This window comes from Cyprinus carpio, chromosome A25 (genome assembly GCF_018340385.1).
Source record: "Cyprinus carpio isolate SPL01 chromosome A25, ASM1834038v1, whole genome shotgun sequence".
Taxonomy (NCBI): domain Eukaryota; kingdom Metazoa; phylum Chordata; class Actinopteri; order Cypriniformes; family Cyprinidae; genus Cyprinus; species Cyprinus carpio.
In genome coordinates, this window is record NC_056596.1 from 18,263,789 (window position 1) to 18,289,438 (window position 25,650).

Consider the following 25,650-nt stretch of genomic DNA (forward strand, 5'->3'; position numbering starts at 1 on the left):
ACATTCTGAGCTTGAGGGGTGGGATGTAACCCTAACCCTAACCCTAACCTAACCCGCTCTAGAGGCGGTTTAGCCAATTACAACACACTGAGCCAGCTGACCAATCTCATCCCATTGCGTATTTCTGAGGGAGGGGCTGCATAAATAACAGGAAATAATCCAGGCGTTTATAAAAGAAGGGACAGATCGTGTGGAATAAAGGTAAATTATGCAAAAAAATAATGCGTTTTTTAAAAAATTTAATATGAACACATGTTAGACTGCACCCCATAAACACAATCAAGCCTAGAGGGAAAAAAAAACCCGTCACCTACCCCTTTAATTTATCAATTAATTTATCTTTTATTAATCACTTTTTTAAAAATACTGTATTATAAGTGTGTTAAAAAACATACTGTATTCATGAAAGTGTCTCTCTTTAAGTACACTTAAGTAGTATTATTAAATCAATTTTAAGATTAAGTACATCACAAGTGCCCATTCAAGACAATTAAGCACACTTCTTTTTCACAAGCATAGTCTTTCTAATATGCTTTTAATTATTTTTTTGCCTAATTTAATTGCATGTATATTTAATTTTTTGATGTGTATTTCATGTTTATATTTAGAATATAACAAAATCTAACAAATCAAAGTTTTAAACTATATTTAGAAATATCAGGAATTCTGATTCCAGGGTTGGAAATATTAATAACCTCATAAAAAATATTAATAACCTCATAAAAAAGTTACAATAATAATAATAATAATAATAATAATAATAATAATTCATAGCTTAACTTCCGAAGAATGATACTCAAAATTTTCTGAAGGCTGAATGTCAGGCTAATTGACCATGAAAACAGTATAAAATATATAGATATAGATACCACGAACTTGATATAGTGATCCTTAGAGCCAGTGATAACTAGAGCCTGTCCATTTTCCAGTCTGGTCCACCAGTCCCCCCCCCCCAAGCACTGAAACCGACCCCATATGACCCCTTCATTTCCCCTTAACCACACAACACTGAACCCCTAAAGAAATGGAAAAAGCAATGAACAATAGAATATATGATGTAGCCAAATTATTTAAACCTGTAGCTTCCCTCCAGAGGTGGGAATAAAGGAATTGCTGGGTTTTAACGCAATACCGTCTCAGGTTCCCACACACGAACAGAGTTGGCCCGCGAGGCAAGAATAGAGAACAGTGGGACGGAACAGGTTAAGAAAGATCTTGTTGACCTGGTCTCGACCATCCGGGCTGGTCACGGTGCGGTTTGTACTGGCTGCACATTTGTCACCAGGGGTTTTTTCACAATAGCCGAAACGATCTGAAGGTGAGAAACACAACAATCCACAGAGTGAGAAAATCTAACTACCAGGACACTTAATGGCCATTTTGATCATTTAAATTAATAAATTTACAATGACTTTAAAAAACAAGAATGTACAGACTGGAATCACAAAAGCTTTTAATATAAGTTTTTTTTTGTTTATGAACATGGTCCCCCAGGATCATCCGAAACTAATTTGGCGGAAGACCCCAAAGGAAGATGAGTTCGATCAAATTCCCAATTTCAAATGACAAGAAAATCTAGTAAAAAAAGCTTTAATAAGATTTAATGGTCATTTTAATAGTAAAAGATAATAGTGAAATCACAACTGCAACTAAACCCTAGTGAAAAACAGTATGCTTAACTGTAGTGGGAAATTTGCTGTTTCAGCCGCAATAGATTTGTTGACTAACCTACTAAAGACACATGTACGGTGCCTGAATTCTCTAAAGTATGAAGTATGATATAATTATGAGTACAACGGACTTAAGGCCCTACTTAACGTGGTCAAAAAAAGCACTCTAAAGTTCAGCTACTGCTTCATTTAAAATAAAATTTTAAACTACAATACAATATTTTTCATTTTAATTGCAATTAGACATGTAATTAAGTGCCCCTGAAAACATATTATGTGGTATTGGTATCGTTCTATATGCATGTTAGATTGGACCCCAGGGAACTCCGTGGAGTGTCCGGAGACAACCTTTGCAGAGTCACGATGTCCTGTCCCAGACTTGGATGTAGGAGGTGGGAACTGTGAACACCAGCCTGGAGCTGTAACGCCAGGAGATACCACGTTTGTTGGGTGGGCCACCTAGAGACATGAATCTCCTGTCCTGTGGACGCAGGTTCCCACACCTTACAAGTCCCGGTCCCCTGAAAGAGGAAACAGGCCCCATCTTTTATAAGAAACTATTTTAGACCAGTTATTTTTTACTAATAAGTTACTAAAAAAAAATGTGGGAACTGAAAGGTTAGCCCTCACAGTAATTCTCAGTTTCCATAACTCCTCTCTGGCTTCTTGATAGCTCTTGGGAACTACAGCCTATTCTTATGCAGCTCCCACCTCTCTTCCTGGTCGCCATTCCATCTCTAAATCCCCGCCAGGCCCCCTAAGTTCCATTAAAACTGCCCCCTTAGGGTCCCAACAAGGTGTTTAGGGTTTAGGCCTGGTCCCCCCCCTCAATTTGCCATTTTAGATTTCTGTGCTGATGTAACGCTGGGTAACCATTTTTCCGACCCCTGAACAACCTTTTTAAAAAAGTGCAAGAGGCCTTTTTTTACTTGCAAAGCCGCCTGGCCGCTTTTAGGCTCATCTTTCATGTTGTTTTGCATTCTTGCGCCACTAGCCTTCTCCCTGTGCAAGCAAACTACCGTACTAAATGTAGATTAATGATGTACGATGTAAAATCCCATTTACATTTTTCTCCCCCTGTAAGACTTTATGCCACAATGTGTAAAGTACAGTTTGGTGTCCCCTCGAATAAACCTTGGGAAAATAAATTTAGTTTTAGAAACTATAGAACTGTATAAAACATGACGTAATGTCCGTGACCGTTCCCCCACTCCGTAAGTTTTTTCTGAAAGAGTGAAACCACCGCCCACCTAGCTTCGAACGGTAAGGGACAGCAGCGGCAATCCACCTGGTTCCACTCAAGGTGCCACGCCCTTAATTAGAGTGGTTTGAAGCTCTATAATTTTAAGTGGGCAGCGTTTGGAGGGTGCTTTATATAGAAACCCAAAACCACATTTTGTTTTACCAGCTGAAGCTATAAAGGGTGGGGTTACTGTCTAAACTCCCCTTCTGGAGCCAGCCTCGAGGGGCCAGTCGATGAATTGTGCGTTTTAGTCCCCACTTTCCGTGGTTGGTTCAACAAGAGACCGGGAGGTTTGCCGCTGGTTAGAACTTTCTCATTGATATAAACTTACAATTTGGCCTTTTTTTAGCAGCACTAAAATCAGTCCATAACTACAAGATCTAATCTGTTTAGGTGTTTATCCTCTGGTGAAGTGGGATAACTCCCTTTCAGGACTGGGAACTGTCCCCAACTGTATCCACTGGGAATAGAGGCCAGGGTAACACTGGGCATCTCTCTCTCGTCACCACACACAAAAGGAGCAAAATAATCAGCAATGATACTGTCCTTAGCAGCCGTTCTTGTCCCCCGGTATACTAGATGGCACCCGAAGCCATATCCACATTACCTTTAACATCTATGTTCTCTGACTTTGAACTTGGTATGGGAGAGGGTCAAATTCAAGTTAGTAGTCAAGGCTGCGTTCTTGTCAATTCTTCCCCATTTACGAAGTCACAATTCCATCCCGAAGACTTGCAATGGCGAACCTTGGTGCATACAAGCTAACACTAACCGTGGAAGACATAAATACAATAAAACTATAGCAGACAAAGACTATAGAATAAGTATGCCAAATAGGTTCTGTAAACAAGAGAAGATAAGTAAAGCAGGTTGAGGTTCGGAGTTCAGTGGTGCATTGGGGAAAAAGTGGAGGAGGGGGGCAATGTCGGGAGGGCGCTCGTCTCACTGACAGGACTGATAGAAAGACGCTGTCCTTCAGTCTGCTGGTCTTGGCCAGGAGAGAATCCTCAGCGTCCTCCCTGTGCAAGCAGACCGAGGAACTGTGATGTGGACGGGGTGGGTGGGGATCACCTGCGATGCAGAGGGCTTTACGGGTGCGACGGGTTCCGTAAATGCCCTGGAGGGGAGGGGAGGGAGACCACCAACGATCTTCTCAACTTGCGTCTCAGCTAGCGTTGAAGGGTCTTTCCCGGCAGGATGCATTGCAGGCGCCAATACCACACAGTGATGCATCTAGTCAGGATGACTCTATGGAATGGTGCCGTACTGTAGAAGGGTTAACAATGATGGAGAGCGAAGCGGGGCTCAAGCACACATCCTTGGGGGGCCCCCGGTTGAACAGGGTGATGAACGCAAATCACTCCTGGAGCCCAGTGTACAATTTGAGTGTGGACTGTTCTGCACAACTCCACTTTTTCTGGCCAACCGTAAACGATACTGAGTGTCCTAGGAAGTGTGGTCAGGCCTCTTTTTTGCTGCTGCACTTGGTGTTTGGACAACCTCAACAGATGTCTCTGCTTTGGTGCGACGGATTTGAAGGCGATAGCTTTTCGAAGAGACAGTGCAGCAGGGTATGTGTATGTTTAATGTATGAGAAATGCGCAGGCAGCGAGAAGAGAGAGAAGGTGGTAGAAGACCTGTTCTCTTAAAACTTTCCCATGGCACTTTTTGATAGATTGTATGCCAACCCACTTAGGCGTTGGATTGATGGTGGCCAAACTGATAGGGAAAGTGGACAGAACAGCATAACTCTTAGGAAACCTCCTCACAACTCCCTGGACAGTGAACGGTGGGTCATTGTCTAACACCAAACTCTTTGGATAAATCAATAGAAAGCCCCTGAGATGGCACAACGATGTGTTATGGTCTGTTCTGTTATGTTGATCATGTGAGGGAGGGAGATCTGGAAGGAGAGTGGTGAAGAGTTCTACCCCATTTGAGATGTGGGCATCGCCAGCTCAAGTTAGAAGTTTTGTTTGTCATTATCTGGCAGAATTCTATGTGAATGCGCTGCCCAAGGGGTGTTGTTTGCCATGACAATGGATGCAGGGGGAGTTCTATGGGGTTGGTACACCAGCCCCAGTCCACATTGAATGCAGCTTACGTACTAGAGTTTCTAGGAATGCCTTGGTCAAGGACCATGGCCACCAGAGTTATATGTTTGCAAAAATGCTTGCATTCTTACTAGGGCTGCATTAATCAAATGCGATTGTCCAATGGTCATTTTGTTGTGAGTTAAAGCCCGGTTCTGTAATCAGCAGTAAAATCATCACTCACACATGCTTTCAGATGGAGCAGCATTTTTACTACACAGACGCCATAGTAACCGGACAGGTTATCCCAAAAAAAATGCTTGCTTTGTATTGCAATGACAGCTGTTTGCAATAGCTTGCTCAGGGTGAACGACGGCTCTGTGAAAGTAAATGTGCCTCCATCTGAAGGCATGTGAAAATACCAGACATTTAAATAACATATCTTTACGCCCAAAACTCACTTCATAATTGTCAGCTGAGTGTTTTGAAATAAATACTTCTGTGAGATGATGTGGGTTCTTACACAGAATAAGGCACGCAAAACATATTTCATAGTATTCTAAGCAGTGACAAAGGCAATGCAGTATAAATATACTTTATTTTAATGAAATTATAATAAAATATAATAATACTAAAATGCATATAATCATAATAATAATAATATAATAACTCAGATAAACCATATATTGTCATAATCGTTTGTTTATTAGTCACACTGAATCAATAAAAGCAGTTAAATCTAGGGATGCACGATCATGATTTTTCATGGCCGATTCCGATACCGAATTTTTACAAGCAAACTGGACGATTCCGATACCCGATTTTTTCTTCTTGTTTTTTAACAAACTAACAAGAAAGAGGAAAGGTATGCATAAACAAGATGTTTATTGGTATTTAATAGGCCCAAACTGGCTTTTTGCTATTGAAACACAATAACCGTTACCATCTGAAATAAACAGCAGTGACTGCCACAGTAAGTACGCCTACATTCAATACAAACATAGATGGTACAGACATCAGCATTTTAGCTTTTGTTTTTGAATTGGGTTGAAACTACATAAACTGCATAGTTCTACAATCCAAACAACACAATCAACACACATTCAATAAGATGTTTTTTTAACTCAGCAATTCAGTATTTGTTTTAGTTTTTAAATTTGGTTTTAAATAAAAAAAGGTCTTTTACCAGTGAGACTAAATTAAAAGTATGCTATATAAAATAAATTATTCCAAAATGTTAAAATCAAATAATGTTGGTGCAAATAAAACAAAGCTGCAAAAGTGTTTCATTTGTCCAATTAAAAAAAACAAAAATAGGGGTAATGATTCACATCTATATTTTTTTTACTGGGGAGCCCAATGAAAAATAAATAACTATTGTCTCAAGTTAAAAAAAAATATAGATGTGATTCATTACCCTAAAATGTCTTAATTAGATGAAACACTTGTTTTTTTTCAGTGTGCTGCAGCAGGTGATTTTAAAATCAAATTAGTCGATGTAATTTTTAAGGAAAAATAAAAATAATCATTCTATTCAGAACTGACATTTACTTCTGGCTTCTCAAACGTGTATGCAAGTTCTACTTTACACAAAAAAAAAAAAAAAAAAAAAAAAAGTTTAGTCTGTTTCGTTTCGTTTCTCATCCAACACGCGAGAAGTTAAAGCTGAACATCCCCTTCACTGATCCGCTTGTGTAGGGCGCGGACAGTACAGTAACGCTCGCGCAGCTTCATTGAGCGCAAGAAAGGGGCTCTTATTTTGTGCAGCAGGCTGTTCACTTCCTGCTATCGTGTGCCTCAGACATGTTACTCTGCACTTCCAGTGCCTAAACGGGCTGCCCGTGTCCTGCGCATAGATTTCGCGAAAATACTTCCTACACAAAATGACATAAGCGCGAATGATTACAATGTAGTCTGTGCACGCGGGCCACTTCCGAAAAAAATCGGCCGAAAAAAGACCAAAATCGGCCGATTGTCGATCGCATATTTTAAGCAAAAACCATCCGGTTCCGATTTATGGCCGGTCAACCGGTGCATCCCTAGTTAAATCTTCTGTTTATCCAGCTACCGCATTTCAGGCATATTTGGAGTTTCAGCATGAGAGCGCCCTCTGGCCTTTGGATGGAGATTTACTGCTGATCACAGAACTGTGCTTCACTGAAAAATACGCATGACAATTGCAGCTTCCGTTGAATCACTATTTCGATTCCATTTCAATTTATCGTGCAGTCCTAATTCTTACTATACTGAGATGACCCTCATGCAGCTCAGACAACAGCCATTCCCTATAAGTTTGCGAGGAATGAATCACTCTCGAACACCACAGGATACAGCACTGGTCTGTTTAAAGCTTTTTTGTTTTTTCGCGACATGGAAATGTTTCAAGTGTTCATCTGTGAAATGACTGTGCCATGACCGACAAAGTTAGGTCCAGCACTTTTGATAGCAATGTTAGGTTCAGTGGCAATTTCCTTTGCACAGACTGGCAATTTGTCTAGGTGTGAAACCTGACACAACAATCTCCTCTTCCCCCCGTAGAGGCTGACAGGTCAAATTGGGATGAATCTAGACAACGCATCCACGTTGGCATGATCAGAAGAAACGTCTGTACTCAGTTTCATAATCATAGGCCAACTAAGTCAGATGCCCAACATTGCATGCAGAGGATGCAGCAAGTGTAGGCATGGCAGACGTTGGGAGCTACCTAGGATAGCAAGCAGAGGTTTATGGATCAGTTAGCAGGTGGAACTGGCGCGTCCATACTGATACTTTTGAAACATTTTCACTCCAAGACTATGCTTGAAGGCCTCTTTTTCAAGCTTGGTGCACAGTTTTTTCTCACTTGCTGTGAGAGTCCTCAATGCAAAATACAATGGGGTGTTTCTCCCTGTAGGTAGCACATGTGCCGATAAACTACTCCTATGCCATAGGGAGAAGCATCACAGGCAAGTCTAAGTGTTTTTTTTTTTTTTGGGATCATAGTGGGTTAACCACGTATTTGCACAACAGTTGCTGTTTACAGGCATCAAAAAGCTTGGAGCACACTGTGTGGAGACCATTGCCATTTTTACATTGGCCAACAGCATGGAGGACTGTGCACAAAGTTTTCATAATAGTTTCGAAAATCATAGAAAAGATCGTAGTTCCGAGATCTTATTAGGAGTAGGGGCCTTCACAATCGCTTCCACCTTGCTCTCTGTTGGATGCAGCCCTTTTTCATCTGTCTTGAAATCCCAAGTATTTGCACAGACTAAAGCCCCCTTTCACAATGCACGGTTGGTCCCGGTGAGAAAATTGCCGGATCGCCTTCTGTGTGAAAAGTAAAACACGTCCGGGATTGATTCGGGATCGATCGTCGGGTTGGGGACCTAGTAACATTGCCGGATTCAGTCCCGGAATGAGCTCTGTGTGAACAAAAGCCGAACCAATGGCATAAAGGTGTCCTGTGTGTGTCGAGTAGAGATGACGCACATTATCGTGCAACTCTTTTACCAGGTGTTTTGAAGGCAGATCAATGTTCACGACAAAAAAATCTGTGCATACTGTAATGGAGCAGAGATCAGTTAGCTCCTCACTATCCGCGCTGAAGCTGAGATCGTTCGCCGCAGCTTAAGTGAAAGGTAACGGTGGCCTAGCTGTTTCGACCTTGTAGGATCACAAGTACCCATCTTTGATGTCACGTTGTCCATGATTGGACCTATACGGGCGTGTGTCGGTGAATAGAACACACATATTCCGGGAAATCACGATGGCCAGTGTGAAAGGGGCAAAATCTAGGAACCAGGTACAATTGCCGGCACGAATGAAACCGTGTATTTCCGGGGACTCGCAGTGTGAAAGTGAAAGGGCTTACCGAGGAATTGGGGAAATCAACATTTTTGATTTATTCACTTGTACACCGGTGTTGGGTGAAAATGTGTGGACAGCACTTTGTTCTTCAGAAGATGTGAAAGCAGAGACCCAGAAATATTGTCCCTAAACAACATAAACAGTCGAAGTGAAACAACCTGAAGGCATCTAGGTCCCTTTGTGTCTGGATGTTGAGTGTGAAGCAGGGGGGGGAGAATTTCCATAGAAGCAGGGGATGAGTCCATATACGAAGTGCACTTGAATGTGTTTACTGTAAGTGATTGCTTATATTCAGCGGTGCACAACTACAGCTGTTGATCTGCAAAAAGGACAGAATCCACTCTAACTATAAGGGGACTTTTCCGCCGCGAAACGGTGGGCAAAAGATCATACACAGTGTCAGGAGCAGATATTCCTCTAGGAGAATACAGTAGTTCACTGTGATGTATAGCTTGGCTGTGAGGCACAAACTAACTTGGGCAGGCACCCAGTCTGATCCCTTCGACATGCGGCGATAAGTCCATTCCGCTCCTGGTGAAATCCAGTCCTTTGCTACATCTTCTTTAAGTGGCATATGGACCAGGCGTCACGTTGAGAAAGGTAGGTGTGGGATCCTTCTTGCACCCTCACTTTAGCTTTAAAGTCAGTGATTTTGCCGTATCCCATCTCCAAGTTCTCTGTGTTTTTCAAGGATATCAGAGAGTGAAGTGACGCTCACCGGCTACATGTCTCAAGCTGAAAATCTCCATCCAGTTTAAGGATATTTTCTGGAGCCAGTTATGCCCCAGCAATGGAGGTTTGTCTCCTTTGACCACAACTAATGGATAGTGACTACTCTTGTCCCTCATAGATGACTGGAAACCTTGAGCTCAATCAACACAGGAGATTTGGTCCCCCGTGAATGAGCCCACCATTGAAGGGCGGCTCGGATGGAACCGAAAATCTTTCAATTGGTCATTACACAATGTTATTCTGGGATCAGAAGGGCCGATAGGTATTATGTGGATGAGTTGCAGTGGACTAAACCGTTTGACCATTTTAGCTTGAAGATCAATGTAAATTCCATAAACCTTGTCGTGGACCAGAGTAAACAGTTGAATATCTCAAACAGTTCATCAATCCACTGCCACACTGTGTCATTGATGTGTTTCCTGGAAGCAGGTACGGAGGCTTTTGCTACACCCTGTGTTTCTGTGACTCATGAATACATTGCGGTAAGGGTACGAAGTTTTTCCACAGTTGTGGCATTTACTCATTTTAGTAGACGGGCATTATGTGGAGATGGTTGCTGCTGGGCCCCTTCGTTGAGTATTGCACTGAGAAAACGTTCCATTGTCCTCGTGTGATTTCTTTTTGGCTCTACAGGCATTTCGCACATTCTCCACACTTCCTTGTGTCCTTATTTTTTTATTTTTTTTTATTTTTGGTGGGGGGGGCGCACAACATACAGGGCTTATAAGTCAGATACTTTCTGACAAATACCCTTGCGATGATAAGACGTTCTCCAGCAGAGTCCACAGATAAATTTGTCCCTGAGATCATCATCTAGAAATGTTCCAAATTCACATGAACTTGTCAGATGTTTCAAAGCCAGAAATACACACAATAGATATAGTTTCTTCAGGACTTTGGTTGAGTTGGTAAAATCTGAAACGTTCTGCAATCAGAATTGGCTTGAGCTTAAAATGATCAGAAAGGGTTTGAGTCATTTCCCGGTATGTTAAAGGGGTGGTTCATGTGCACGATTTCGACGGATTTAGCCGATCTTGGACGAGATTGAGGGTGTTAGACGATTGGCTGTGTCGGAGCGATACACTGCCACTACTTCTTCAAAAGTTGTACACGGAAGCTGAAAAGTTCAATGCAAACAGAGAATACTCGTCTTCTTATCTGGCAGTTTAATAGCTACAAAAACGTCTGGCAGGGGACTACCACAAGTTACTTCCGGGTTGTGATGGTATAAAACAACACAGATATAAACCTTCCTTCAGGAAAAGGCAGCAAAGGGCCGCTTGGCCATGCTGCTCTGATTTAGAGAAAGAGCGGAAAGATGGAAACTAGAATGTTATTGTCTGTGGAACCTGACTCTGTACTAGCGCGCTGCGACCAAGAAAAAGAATATATCAGGGATTTGTCCGCCCACACACACCGCCTCCTATCGTGGACAGCATAACGGTTATATTGTAATTTGTCGTGGGAGTGGTGTGTACGGAGTGATTAGACAATGGTGTAGAGGAAAAAGAAATATGGTTACAGCCCTCTCCGTCCGCAGCTTCGAATATTCGGTGTTTGATTACTACCGAAGCTGTAAAGCTCAAAAAAATGGGTATGTGGAACAGCACGCCGCGATACGTATATGGAATGACCATTTTATAAGGTTAAGGTTTAGGCCACTCTGCTTTGCGTTGTGCCTAACAAAGCCCCTTAGCTTTTATAAATTCACTGTAAACCACAGCTTCTTGGGGCTTATTGCTTTATTAAATTGTGACTGTGTGTGAAGTGATGTGTCGTGACCCATACTCTGAATTTTTCCTCTGCATTTAAACCAGTCAAAGTGCAACCCCACATGTGACACACACACACGGAAATCAAGTGGGAAGGCCATGTGCTGCCGCGAAGGTAGGACTTGAACCCTGCAAACTTTCAAGTCCAACTCTCTAACCATACGGCCACTGACGGCTCCCCAGTTAAGTCGTGTAAGTAAATGCCTTAGTACTGCGCAGATGCGTTTTTACTATAACCTGCTGCTCGTTTATGGTTCGCTGTTATGTTGCATCCCTGAGTGCCCCAAACTATGTACGAACCGGAATGAGTACACATTTAAGATTTACAAGAAACAATCATTACATAAATAATCTCCTATTCATTCAGAAACTCCGCAGCTAGGGTTGAGGAACTACATTACACCAATAAATTTTACCATATCAACTCCTATTCTATGCAGGACTACATTTCCTCCCCATTTGCCCACATTCAATACAAGCTTCTTTCTTATGCCATTCGAGGCCCTCGACGATGGTCTATGTCCTCCCATATAGTTCTGATCTGTCTTCATTATGTACACCCCCGTAAGCATCTTAGGTTCCTCTGATTCTGGTCTGTTGTTGGTCCCTCACGACACAAACTACCATCATTGTGGTGAGGAGGGCCTTCTGTATACTCTGCCCGACCACGACTATCTTGAATTCCATTGCACCCGAAAACATCCAGTGACCCTGCTTCAACAATAACATCACTGCAAAACAAAGCCCCTTAAACCATATATTTGCAATTCATGTTTCTCACCATCCTGGACCATAGGATAACTGTTTTCATATCATGTCAACGAGTTCACGCTTACATCTAATTAGCTGAAGTATTATAGGCAAATTTGGGCGTGCTGGACCGGGGAAGGGCCTCCGAGCCAAGGAATGGCACGAACCTAGAGTAACCCCAAAAAGGCAATAGCAATTTAAGGACAGCACAGACTAGGACAGCCCCAGACTAAGACCCCCCCCCCCCCACCCCCCCGGTGGGAGCGACTTATGCGTTTGGAAAGGTAGGCTCTACCGGCTGCTGGTATCGGACTACGTGATTTGGGGTGCCCGGTCGGGAGGGCTCGAGCCGACTGCTCAATGGGAAGCACCTCCCAGCGTTGGAACGTGTGAGACCTACTGGGCAATGAGGGGAGGAGCAGTTGTGATTGAATAGCCCGACCAGGAGGCCCAGAGTTGCCCGACTGGAATAGGTCACATCCACAGTGTTAGCGTATGGGCCCTACTGGCTAATTGAGCCCCATGCCTAATCAGTGGGCAAAAAGGCAAATGAACTAACCGAGATGGCCCATGCCAAAGCCTCTGGACTGGAGATCAAGACTCAGGATGGACAGACATATAGGTCCTCTCGGGTTGAGCAGATAAAATAGGCTTTGGGTCATCCAACAAGAGGACTCTTGCGACATCCGACGGGGAGATCAATACTCACTGGCATCAGATGAATAAGACTGCTTGGTGGGCGCACGTATGAAACTCGCTGACGTCCAAGGGGAGCTCATACTCACAACATTCAAACGGGTAAGCCTCTCCAAACGTAAGACGGAAAGGTAAAGTTGTATGGCCAGTATTTGGCCGACAGTGTAGCCGTTTTTTTTTTTTTTTTTTTTTTTTTTTAACAGAGTTGATACTTTAAGTGGTTTGATGACCGATTGAGGGTTAATGGGCTTTTTAATGTAAAACGATAGTTTGATGTGTAGCTTTGATAAGCTTCTGAAGGACCATCTCCTAGAGTTGCATCTGACTGTTTGGAGAGGCTTTTTGGCTGCTGATGCCGCTGCCCAGCGAAAAAGATGTGGCTAGCAGGCGGCCTCTGTAGCCGGAGGCCCCCCCGGCATCCGGATGGCGAGCTCAATACTCCGCAGGGACAGGTAAACCTTCGCCGGTAGTCGGATGGAAAAGGCCAAGATTGCTTGGACCGGGAGGGCTCTGCAGAATTCGACGGAAGTGCAATACTCACTGCAATGGCACGGGTAAGCAAACACCATTAGTTGAAAGAAAACATTCACTCGACCGGGAAAGCTCTTGCAGCATCTGACGGGAGTTTAATATTCATGGCATCAGATGGGTAAGCTTTCACTGGTTAGTTGAACGGAAAAAGGCAAGGTTTGCTCGGACGGGAACAGCCCTCTTGCAGCACCTGACAGGGAGTTCAAATACTAAGACCAATTTGGGTTGTCTAAAAGGGTAGACTCTATGAGGATTACTTTGAGTAACTGTTTAACAAATTCCAATGAGCTGCTTCTGATTAACGTTGTCAGCAAAATCTGGTGTGGTCTTCTGCATTCGAAAGTTAAGTGTACACAAAAAAAAATAAAATAAATAAATCGAATTTCCTGTGCCAGTGTACCCCAATAAGTGCTATGATATCTGGATGCATAGGGCAGAATTTGAAAGCTGAGGTGAAGTCAACTTTTGCCAGCCAAGTGCTATAAGACCCAATGAAAAAAAAATTATATATAATTATATATATATATATATATATATATTCAATATATATATATTTATATATTATATATAATAAGTCCCTAGGAATTATCCAAGTACCCATATCTAGTATATATATATATTATTATATATAATATATATATCTATTTATATATGGGGGAATATAGCTGCTATCAGTGAAATATACGCAATGAGCATATATATATATATATACACATTATTTTCTTCTTCTCTCTTCTCCCCTCTCTTTTTTCATATTGATTGCATGATCCATGTTGATCTAAGTGGCTGAACGCAATGAAAAACTCAGTGACAAAATTTTGATTTTTTATGTGGTTGAAATCATTTTTTAACTATTTGATTTTTTTTTTCTTTTTTTTGTGTGTTTTTGTAATTTAGGGGTAAAAAATGCTAGCGAAAATTCTGAAAATCTGAGTAATTTCTTTGTATTCAACGCCGTTTGCGACATGGCTAAAAATGACATCAACATCCTTTTGTGTCACAACGTCGTTTAAAAACTTTCAGCAACGAACGACCTGCCTTTTAGCGACTTAACCTAAAAATGAATTTGCAACACGGCCTGTGCCACTAGCGCGAGAGCTTTTAAGACCCAGCTGGATAGGACGTTACAGCCAGAAGAGCCATGGTAAAATGTTGTCGAAGCGGTAAGCGAGTGAGGCTTTGCTACGTTGAGATCAGGGGCGCGGCCCAGGCTCGTTGAAAGCCTGCCGCTGCGACCCAGAGCTTAAGGAGAGCCGGGCCTTGTGCACCGCAGGGCAATGGTGGTGTCAGGCTTTGCTCGAAATATAGACTGCCCTGCTGGAGTGGATTTAGGAGTGAGGTTTGGCTGATTGCTGGGATATGAATAACTTAGATTGTACAGATCCACTTTATTTATCCTTCGCAAGGATGGAGCGTTGGAATTAATTGGGAAAAATTGGAAGTGACTCCGGTAGAGGCGAAGTTAAGCCTCGGTGTCGTGGAAAGCGTGTGGCTGGATGAGCAGAGAGCAGCGGCCACGACGAAGACTGGAGATCAGCGGCGGTGTCTGGCAGAGAAGGAGAGATCCTGGGGCCGACAAATTGGCCAGAGAACTAAAAAATCCCCAGTATAGACCTCGTCGTCTAAATGGGTGAAGCTGAGTCTGATGTATAATAGCAAAAGGTGCAATCCGAATGCTAATAAACCGTCAATGGATAGAGGTAAGTCAGCTGTATTTATACCATAGTGTTGATTAACTTAAGTGCGCTACACCTGTGCTAATTAGGTTAAATATCTGATGTGCTCCTCCCGAACCTTGTTAATAAAACATTGTGTATTTTATCTATGTTTATTGTATTGTCTCTTTGCCTGCTGTTGTGTTCACTTGTTATAGTATTGCAAAGCGACCTGGTTGGGTGAGCATAACAAAATCATGCTAGCATAAACTACATAATGAATGTTGAACGGAGTTCTGACCTTTAGACCCGGTGAAGAGGAGGTCATCTGTGGAGTCGACACACAGTACAGCTTTACTGTGACCCTCGGCTATATGAACACACTGCAGAGAACTGCTACGACTGCTCTTCGACACAGGAACAGGGTTGATCACACCTCTGATGCATGGTCAAAAAAATCAACAATCAGTAAATTCCTCCATTAAGACTTGTGTATTGAGACATTGTCTTCCATCCACATACTGCAGCAAACAGTGCCATAAAAATACTTTCCCCCTTCCTGATTCCCTCTTTAACTGCATATTAATCTCCATGTTTCATGTAACCTAATTTTGTGTTAGACAAATGAAAACTGGACAAAACAACGCAAGAGTTTTGAAAAAGACTCCAGATATTCCAGAAGTGTCCTGTCAAAGTTTGACATTTAGTTCTCAAAATAGGTTATAAAAGAGAATATCATGAAGAAGGCAAATCATTTTTTATGGCACTGTAAGATTTTCCAATTTGTAAAAAGTATGATAGGGCATCCATGCCTGTCAAGAATTCATCCACATGCAGTGAAATAAACATGTATGACGCAAAAACTAAATAGAAAAACAAAAGACAAAAATGACACATTCATATTCGTGTGCAAGGTGTGACAGAAAAAAACACAGAGGAATATGTTATCCAATTAACATATGAGAAATGTCTAAATTCAGTGCAAATTAAAACACCAAAAACACTTCAGATGCAAATAATCAGAGTAGTCAGCATCTGTAAGGCAAACACTTCTCTTGACCTTAGTTTAATTGTGTTATGTAAACTCAAATGTAAATATTAGAACTGAACTGGTATTTTTACTCTTCAGGTCAATAGAAGGATTTTAGTTACCGTCGTGTGGTGGAAAACACGTTGGCGTGGTCACTTCCCCTTAGAGACATTTAATTTTGAAATTCTGAAAGGACAGTTATTCGATCTACACTACTGTTTATTGTCTCTCATGCGACAAGTTCTGCAGGGCAAAATCTATGACTTTTCTACTTTCAAAGCCAAGCCAATTTAGCATTTTGAGGCCACTTTTTACGTGGACTGCTAATAACACAACTATTGACAATACTCAGAATTAGAAAATGCCATGTAAATGCCATTTTCTGGATTATTGAAAACAATAATTTGTCTAAATTGGAATTTCGACCCCCTTCTGTTTTGTCCACAATATGCGATTCTCATTCTTTCATTCTCTAAAGCTGTAGTGTGATTATTGCAGTCAATGTAAAGTGGCTATTGTTTGACATGTTAGTGTAAAAATCGAAGAACTAGCTTCTTCAAAAACTGTTTCTTCCTTTTTAAGATCCTAAAAACCAGCACAAACAGGCAGAGACTAAAAACCTCCAAAAATTGCAGTAGTAACTTTCTGCCACTGGGGAGTGCTAGCTCTTACTGTGTGATTTCTTTGGCTTTGGCCTTGTCAGTCAGGGCTTGTCCCTTGTCATAAGTCTTCCTGCGAAACAGAGGGGATGGTTCCGGTACTCTCTTTTGCCCACCTGCTGGAAGTCTGTTGCCACGGAGAGCTGCTACTTTAGATCCATTTGCAATGTGGAAAGACAGAAACATAAAATAAAACAAGTACCGAAAAAAAAAAAAAGACACAAAAAATAAGATGGGCAGCATGCATAATAAAAGACAGAAATAACTGAACATTGCCTGTTCTTTAAAACTAAAAATGCTGATTAAACCCAAGAGATGGGTTTAACAGTTACTACCGCAAAAAATATTTGCAGTACTTCAGTGTTACTTGCAACAAACCCTTGGCAACAATGCAAACCTACTGACAAACAATTCTGGGGTAACTCTCTGAAATATCTCACACTACTAGCAAACGGTATTTCAAAACATTTCTGGTACTACTGGCAAATAGTTATTTGACAAACGTGTGCAACTACTGACAAAAAGATATTTTGAAAATACTCACAACTACTGAAAAACAGATATTTTGAAAATACTCAACTACTGACAAACAGATATTTTGAAAATACTCACAACTACTGACAAACAGATATATATTTTTATTTATTGTTATTCTTGACCACACTACATTTAATGATCTGAATTTGTGGTAAACAGACTGACAAAAATGGTTACCAGAAGTGTACAGCACTTCACACTGGATAAGAAGTCTCCATGGCTTACTATGCTTTTGTTATCTAGTTTTCAGTAATCAAAGTTTCAAGAGAGAAAAAGTTATTATAATAATATAGTTTGGTCCAAATTTTATTTATTTATTTATTTGGCCAAATATGACTCTTGATTATCATAAGTTCATCAGTACCAAACAAATTTTTTGTTGTTTAGTGTTGTTAGCCACTCAGAACACGTGGAACAGGAATAAAAGTCAAGTGAATAAAAACAACATCCTATATTAGAGAAGCCCATCTTTGATGTTGTCTGAAACGGTCAATTACTGTAAACGGGAAGTGACTATAGATGAGACCAGTCCTAACAAGGCACAACATTTGGTGAAAAAAAAAGGACATTGTAAAGTAAACATAAAACAGGAGTAGTTAGTTTGTGCATGATGTGAGATGGAGCAGTGATTAAGCGTTAAGCTTTTAGTTAGCAAGGTTTGAGATTACTATATACTTACATGGTACCCATTCTAGAGGACAAGCCTGCAGGAGGAAGCATGTAGTCCCGATCCCTTACTGTATTTCCAGCCGACTCCAGGTCTCCAGCTAGCTCTGATGTCTCAGCCATTGGGTGTAAAGGGACAGAGAAGTCTCTTGTTGGTGTGTCCGGGCCAGAATCACAGTTGTTCACATAGAGTAACTCCATCTGAGTAGTGGTCCTTCTTCGGGCCTTTGCAATTATTGCAAAACAAACAGACATGCTTAGTTAAGTAAGGAACAGGATATGTAAGGAAACAGTTGTCATTTAGCAATGGTTTGCACCTAAAGTCTCTTGGTTATCAAGCTTTGGGTATGGTAAAATTAAAGTAATTTATCCCATACCTTAGTCCTAGATTTTGTCTCGCCACATAACTTCATGAGGTCTGAGGCCAGGGTGCTAAATTGTGGGATAAGATATTGACTCATTCATTGAAGGTACAGTAATGAAAACAAACATATTTGTCATTAGCAGATAAACTTACTTTCCTTCCACTGCAGGACTTGGGGTTGACTCGTCACTACTACTATCATCTCCATTTTCTGATGAGAAAAAATAAATAAGAGTGTATATATAAATTACACTAGCCGACGCTGTTATCTGCAATGTTTAAAAAGAGGCTTTCGAGAGAGTGTGGTAGTAAACAAAAGCAAATGAGGATAAATTAAGCACAGTGCTACCATGCTAGTTTCTTTAGTTGTTGTGAAACGTGGATCCAAACCGGTTTCTGATATCAGCTGTGACAAGAAAGAGGCTATCATCAAAGTTAGTGCAATAAAAGTTGTGGAGAAGAGGAATGAGGGAGCACAAATGGTAAATCATTCAAAAAGGAGGGGGAAAATTTTAGTCGTACATGGTCTGGAAGAGTCGTTTGTTTTCCTGCTGCCGGACTGTGATGTATGCAAATGCTAATAAGTAGCATTTTGCTAGCTGGGGATTGATGTTTTAATGTGGTAAGAACCGGTAGAGGAGGTGTGGACAGATGAACAGAAGCCTCATGCACCTGCGGACGGGACCGCTAGCCTGTGGTTAGTCAGAAGAGGTAGACCCATGCACTCATTACAGAGAGAGTGTGGCTACTGGTACTCACCCAAGGGTATGTTATCTAGTTCTGTTTCAAATCGTCCAAACAGGGGAACATAAAAAAGGCAACAAAGAAATCAAAAATGCATTCCCCCAGTTTCAAACAAAACCAAATATAACAAATACGAAAGAGATATAAACCAACAAACTGGAGAGGCCTAATCCAATGCTTAGTAAAAGATCAGAAATTAAGTCATATTGTATGATGGGATTCATGGATATACAGTCGTGGCCAAAAGTTTGAGAATTACATAAATATTTAGTTTTCAAAAAAGTTTGCTGCTAAACTGCTTTTAGATCTTTGTTTCGGTTGTTTCTGTGATGCACTGAAATATAATTACAAGCACTTCATACGTTTCAAAGGCTTTTATCGACAATTACATGACATTTATGCAAAAAGAGTCAGTATTTGCAGTGTTGGCCCTTCTTTTTCAGGACCTCTGCAATTCGACTGGGCATGCTCTCAATCAACTTCTGGGCCAAATCCTGACTGATAGCAACCCATTCTTTCATAATAACTTCTTGGAGTTTGTCAGAATTAGTGGGTTTTTGTTTGTCCACCCGCCTCTTGAGGATTGACCACAAGTTCTCAATGGGATTAAGATCTGGGGAGTTTCCAGGCCATGGACCCAAAAATTTCAACATTCTGGTCCCCGAGCCACTTAGTTATCACTTTTGCCTTATGGCACGGAATTTAAAATCCCCTGATATCTCCAGGTGACCACGATAATCTTGTGTTTTACTAATTCACTGTAATCACCTACCTATTTAGTCTTAGGCAAACATACTCACGGCCAGTACTTTGAAAGGGCACCTCCAATCTGATTGGTTGGGTGCCAAGTAACTTTTGGCAGTAAATGTTTGTAAAGGTTTGAATCAGTCCACAGTCAAACAGTTTTTCAAAGTATCTTGGCTGCTACAGTGAGCACTTTGACTTTTTATTTTTCCAAAGTTTGCTTTGATTATTTGTAGCACTTGCTTGGTCTGTACAAACCTTTCATGGGTAAAGATGTCCTGCAGAGTTTAGCTCCAACCCTAATAAAACACACCTGAAATAGCTAATGAAGTTCTTCAAGACCTCTGCTAAAACTTTCAGACAGGTGTGTTTGAGCAGTCTTCAGCTAAACTCTGCAGGTCGTTGGCCCTCCAGGAGCAAGACGACACCATAAGGTATCCAAAAACTAACTCTGGTTCGTACATGTGGTCCAGACAATCTCTTCCTGTCTAAAAAGGTGGTTCTTGGACAGTATAAGCTGCAATGTGGACCAGACACACCATAGAGTTCAGTGTTGTAGTAAAGACCAACTCATTTGAGTCCAAGTCCAGGCTGAGACCTGAGCAAGCTGAGTGCGAGTCAAGACCGAGGCCAATGGAGGGTCGAGTTTGAGTCAAGGACGATTCCAAATGCTCTCAAGTAAAAAAAAAAAACAAGATGAAGATCATGAGTCCAGTCACAAGGCAAACAACACTGATAGAGCTGTAATAGTCAATGATGCCTAAACAGACCACACATGCTTATAGTTTCTGTCAGCTTTTGGGCAATATTTGATTCATTTCAGGGTGGTCTGCAAGACTGATTGGCTTACACAACTCCATGTCTAGTCACCACAGAGTCAACACCTCAACTAGTGGCAGAATAATCGACTAGTCAGTGCAACTCCTAGACCGGGGTAGCCAATGAAACTCCCTTGGAAGGCTAACTTCCTGTAGACTTCAATTCCAAACCTGCTGCATCACACCTGCTTGTTATTTTCAAGTGATCCTGAAGCCCCTTGATTAGCTGGTTCAGGCATGTTTGACTACGAACAGAGCTGAACTCTGCAGGATTGAAGCCCTCCAGATGCAGGATTGGCTTATCCCTGCCTTAGAATCTACAGATGCATTTGTGATTTTTGCAGAAACACAGAAAAAGTCTGGGGTTCTTATGATTGGCAAAATTGTTCACTATTATGCTTTGCTACTGGGGCTGGTGCAGGAGCCGGTGCAGGTGCCAGTGCTTGGCCAGGGCTCATTTCCAATGACTGATCATCATGATTTGGGCAACAATCCAGGATGTTTTTTGTGAGAGAAAGTGCAGCCTCTTTGAGATTTGGCCCTGGCTCTGGCAGCAGCCCCAGTGGAAAAGCGGGAATCTGAGCATTCTGGCATGCTAGCAGGGCTGAGCAGTGGAGTCAGGGTCTCTGGATAATTCCTAGGGCCCCGGGGTCAAGCCCCAGGAAGAGTGTCCCTACCTTGCAGAGCGTTCCCCAACAACGCATCCAGTTCCGGGGTTAAACTCTGCCTTCTCTTTCAGCATGTGGAAGAGCAGCTGGTTTTGAGTGGCACTGTTGATCTCAGTTTGCTTGAGTCGCCCCTCCAACACCTTTATCTGAGATTCCTTCTGAGCAGCCTGCAGACCCTGAAAGCATGCAGTCAGGATGAATGCCAAGTGTGCTAATGTTTTTATAAATGAATGAAACCATGTCTAAGAATATATCTTTTAACATTATAGCCTCTAACACAGATGCCAAAGCAGGGTTACAGGTTTGTGATTGGATACCTTGTTGATGGACATGGACATAAAATGGTCCAGTAGGAATCGAGCTTCAGCCAGAGTGCAGGAACTAATCACAGCCGAAATATCAACAGCATCACCCTCCTCCTACATATGAACAAGAACAGTAAGTACTCAATTAATTTATTCAAACTCCATTTAGACTTACTTCAGTGGTTTGATTTAAGCGGCATTATTTTCAGATCGGTTTCAGGCATCATTCATATGTGGAAATTAATCTAATATGAATCCGATACATGCATTTGTGTCTGCCATGTAAGCAGACAGATAGGATATTCCCTTGTCATTGACAAGCGACAGAGGCGAATCTACTCAGGTGGACGCTTTCCACCGTGATGCCAACTCCATGGTTTTCTTCCAGAATGGGCTACTTTTACACTTTCACCGCTACGGATGTGCAATTTTGATGGATTGGGCTCACAACGAAGGGGGGAAAACCACCTAAAAAACATGACTGGGCTAGTTTTGAGTTAGCAATTATGCTGGTTTTGTTTTGATGATCTGCCAACCCTGTTTCCAGGTTAGTACGTCTACCTTGGGTTGTTTCGCAAATTTAATTCCAGTGATTTAATTTAAAGAATACAGGAATAAGTCATTTTATTGATTCAAATAAGTACATTCATATAAATTAACATACGGTAATATATATTTATTTACAAAAGTATATTATGTCATTATAGTTAATAGGGGTGTAACAGGTCAGATTACTCACGGTATCATGTATGTTCGGTCTGTGTCATGGTTTTAGAGTCAAGGTCTCGATACGGTTTGATATGTGCTATGTTTTGTCAATTTTTTTTTAAAGAAAATAAGAACAAAAAAATCTAACTACAAGCAACAGCACAAATAAATACAACAGAGAAAAGATACAAATAAAATAAACTTTTCTTTTCAGGTTTTTTTAGGTAGGTCTAACAGCTTTTAGGTACAGAAATTGAATAAAGTAATCAAATGTAAATTAACATTGCATATTTTACTATAAATTAAAGATTAATCCTTATTTAAGTTACAATCAAGAGCAGTGATGTGATTTTCTTGTCTTTTTGTCAATGCACAGATGCAGTACACTAAAACCGACTATGTCTGCTAGGATCCTCTCCAAGATGGACATGTTATCATTTTTGTGTGAATTTGTCAAGCACAAGATTCAATATTTGCTCGCTCTCTATGGGTTTGGTGCTTTGAATGAGTGCACACACAGATCTTCTCACAGATCTTCGCATCTTCTGGCTCTTGAATGTTTAAACTGGCAAGACTTAAATGTGTTTGGCTTAAACAGATAGCAACGTGTGCTGTTCAGGTCTCACCTGTGTTATAACCACCCGGGTGATGACGGCATCAATGACTGGTCATATTCTAGCATACAGTACTCGCACTTTTTTTTTGAACAAAGTTTACAAAGAGTGACAGGTTTGTCCACCATTTTTTTTCATCGTTGTTGTAATGTATTGTGAAGCCATTCTGATATCCATAGACAGAAAAACATACATTAGCCAAACTCCATCTGTTTTTCCGTTTTTTTTTTTTTTTTTTTTTTATTTTTCCGTTTTTTGATTTTAACAAGTCATATTACAGATGCATTGTCAGATTTAAGGTGAACAGTGGTGCAAGTGTGTGCCGAACCTTGGGTGAAGAATGGTACAGTTAGATTTTTTACCGAGAACTATTACACCCCTAATAGTTAAATATATGTATGTATGCATGTGTCTACATCTCATGACATGCAGGATGAACACTGCATAGGGACCCTGTCAATCGGAAGCAACTAGAGCACTTTCAGTGAACTGATTCAGATTTTCAAAGAGTCATTTTAATAAACTGAATGAGAGTTGACTCACCTTGGCTTCCTCCATCTGCATGATGTTGGCCTGGCAGTCAGAGATGCTGTCGTTGATGTAGTCGATGTTGGCCAGCAGAGACTCCAGCTCCTCATTCAGAGAGCCTGAAACATCTTTTTCTAACTCCGGTTCCTCTGCCAGCAGTCGCTCCCTCTTTTCTGCTGATCTTATCCCGCCCGGCGCGTCAGCTATTTCCCGTTGCTGTGGACGGGATTTCAAAGGACGAGAAGCTAAATAAGTTTGTACATAGCCTTATTTTTTCTTTATATTTTAGGAATATAAAATGTAACACATGACAAGTAATCTATCTAGTAAAGTAACATATTACTTTCAAATTTACAAGAAAAAATATCTGAGTTTCTTTTTTTCAAATAAGTAATGCAAAGTTACTTTGTTTTCCCTTTTATTCACTGACAGCTCTCCGGTCCCATGTTGAGAGAAATCAGGCATAAGTGCAGAAGACACCTTCCTTCTCCCCGAGGCTTATTAATTTAACTTTTAGTGCAAAAGGGCCTTTACAGTTGTCAAAAATGTAACTTTAGTAAGCCCCGCTCAGGTGACAAAAAGTAACACAAAAATAACAATGCATTACTTTCCATAAAAGTAACTAATGCAAATAGTAACTTTTGTATGGAGTAACGCAATATTATAATGCATTACTTTCCATAAAAGTAACTAAGTAATGCAAATAGTAACTTTTTTTATGGAGTAACGCAATATTATAATGCATTACTTTCCATAAAAGTAACTAATGCAAATAGTAACTTTTTTTATGGAGTAACGCAATATTATAATGCATTGCTTTCCATAAAAGTAACTAAGTAATGCAAATAGTTACTTTTTATGGAGTAACGCAATATTGTAATGCATTACTTTTAAAAGTAACTTTCCCCAGCATTGTTTACCTCACAATTACATTAGCATTAATGCAGGTTTAACATTGTTACTGTAGGTAGGTGTTTTTCATGATAACAGGTTGATTCGTGCCTTTAGAAGACGATTCATGTCGGTCTCCATGTTGGAAATGGTCATGCGCTGCATGATAATATCGGAGACACGGCGTTCCAGACACTGCCATTTCCCACGAGCCACTCGTGTAGAGTACACCCCAACCGTCCTGCGATGGTATAATCTAAAGCAAACAGTTGTCCGTCACTGCAGAATGAGCTCACACACTGTACACATATAAACGCACATGGAGCCTGTATAATGTACCTGGCTCCAGTAGGTGCTCCGGAGGCCGAGTATGTGCGACTTGCTCTGTGAGAGAGGTCCTGGCTTGTCTCAGGCAGATTCCCCTTTCGTGTGACCTTTCCTGATATGGGTCGCACCTGTCTCCTCAGAGCGCTCACCTGAGAGACACAGCAGCAGTCACTACAGAAAACTTTGGAAAAAAAAAACGCCATTTTGGCCTTTTCTAACTTGCTAAAAATTAACTGAGAGATTAAGAAAATGATCAACATATTAATTGACTATCAAAATAAATTAAATATACCTAAATACCCAAATTAAAGTATCAGTGTTTACATGGTAATTTTTCACTTGCACAGTAGTAAGTCTTTATAATGTTCAAATGTATTATCTGAAAGTATTTAGATAATTATTTAGTATTTATTTGTATATTTTTATTTTGATATAAGATCATTTTAGCAATTTTGTTATGTATTTGGACATCTTTGTGTTTTTTTATATGTCTATTTAACTTAAATTTATTTATTTTTGATCATTTTTAGTACTTATTTTTTCAGTTAGTTGCCAAAACATAAGCGTATTATAGTGTATAAGTGCAACAGTGTTATTTTAGTATTATTTCTGTAATATTCTAATAGTAATCAATATTTTGAATTAGCTTTGATTTTCAGTTGTAATTTTAGTTTGTTAATTTGTGTTTTTTTTTTTTATTTGTATTCGTTTATTATTATTATTATTTTTTTAATATTAATTAATTAGTTTTTAATATTAATTTAATTCTTCAACTTTGACTTTTAATTTTAGTTACTTGACAGGGCAACATTCCTAATTTTCTTTTCTTTTCTTTTTCTTTTTTTTTTTTAATTTAAGTTTTTATTAAATATTTATATATTATTTTAATTGATATACATTTAACTTACCAAACTATTTTCAGCAGCTTGCATTTTAGGTACCAGTAACTACACTGATCTGCTTATGTGCATTACATAACAAAAAATATCAAAGCAAGTGACTTTTATTTTCAGGGTATTTGCAGGTTTAAAGAAATGAAATGTATAACCTTAACAATATATTTTAAATTAATAAATATTACAGTGTGCATCAAACATCAATGAGTCACACATTGGA

General features: G+C 40.5%; 1 protein-coding gene across 1 annotated transcript in view; it reads right to left on the reverse strand.

The window, feature by feature from the left end:
• Positions 1–25,650, reverse strand: part of LOC109057216 (kinesin-like protein KIF21A) — a 121,083-nt gene that overhangs the window by 55,177 nt on the left and 40,256 nt on the right. The window contains 11 exon segments of the mRNA XM_042715940.1: positions 15,233–15,369; positions 17,837–18,048; positions 18,201–18,255; positions 18,341–18,398; positions 18,947–18,967; positions 21,171–21,207; positions 21,209–21,337; positions 21,479–21,580; positions 23,332–23,532; positions 24,301–24,463; positions 24,547–24,683. Of these exon segments, the coding sequence (XP_042571874.1) occupies positions 15,233–15,369; positions 17,837–18,048; positions 18,201–18,255; positions 18,341–18,398; positions 18,947–18,967; positions 21,171–21,207; positions 21,209–21,337; positions 21,479–21,580; positions 23,332–23,532; positions 24,301–24,463; positions 24,547–24,683 (1,252 nt within the window).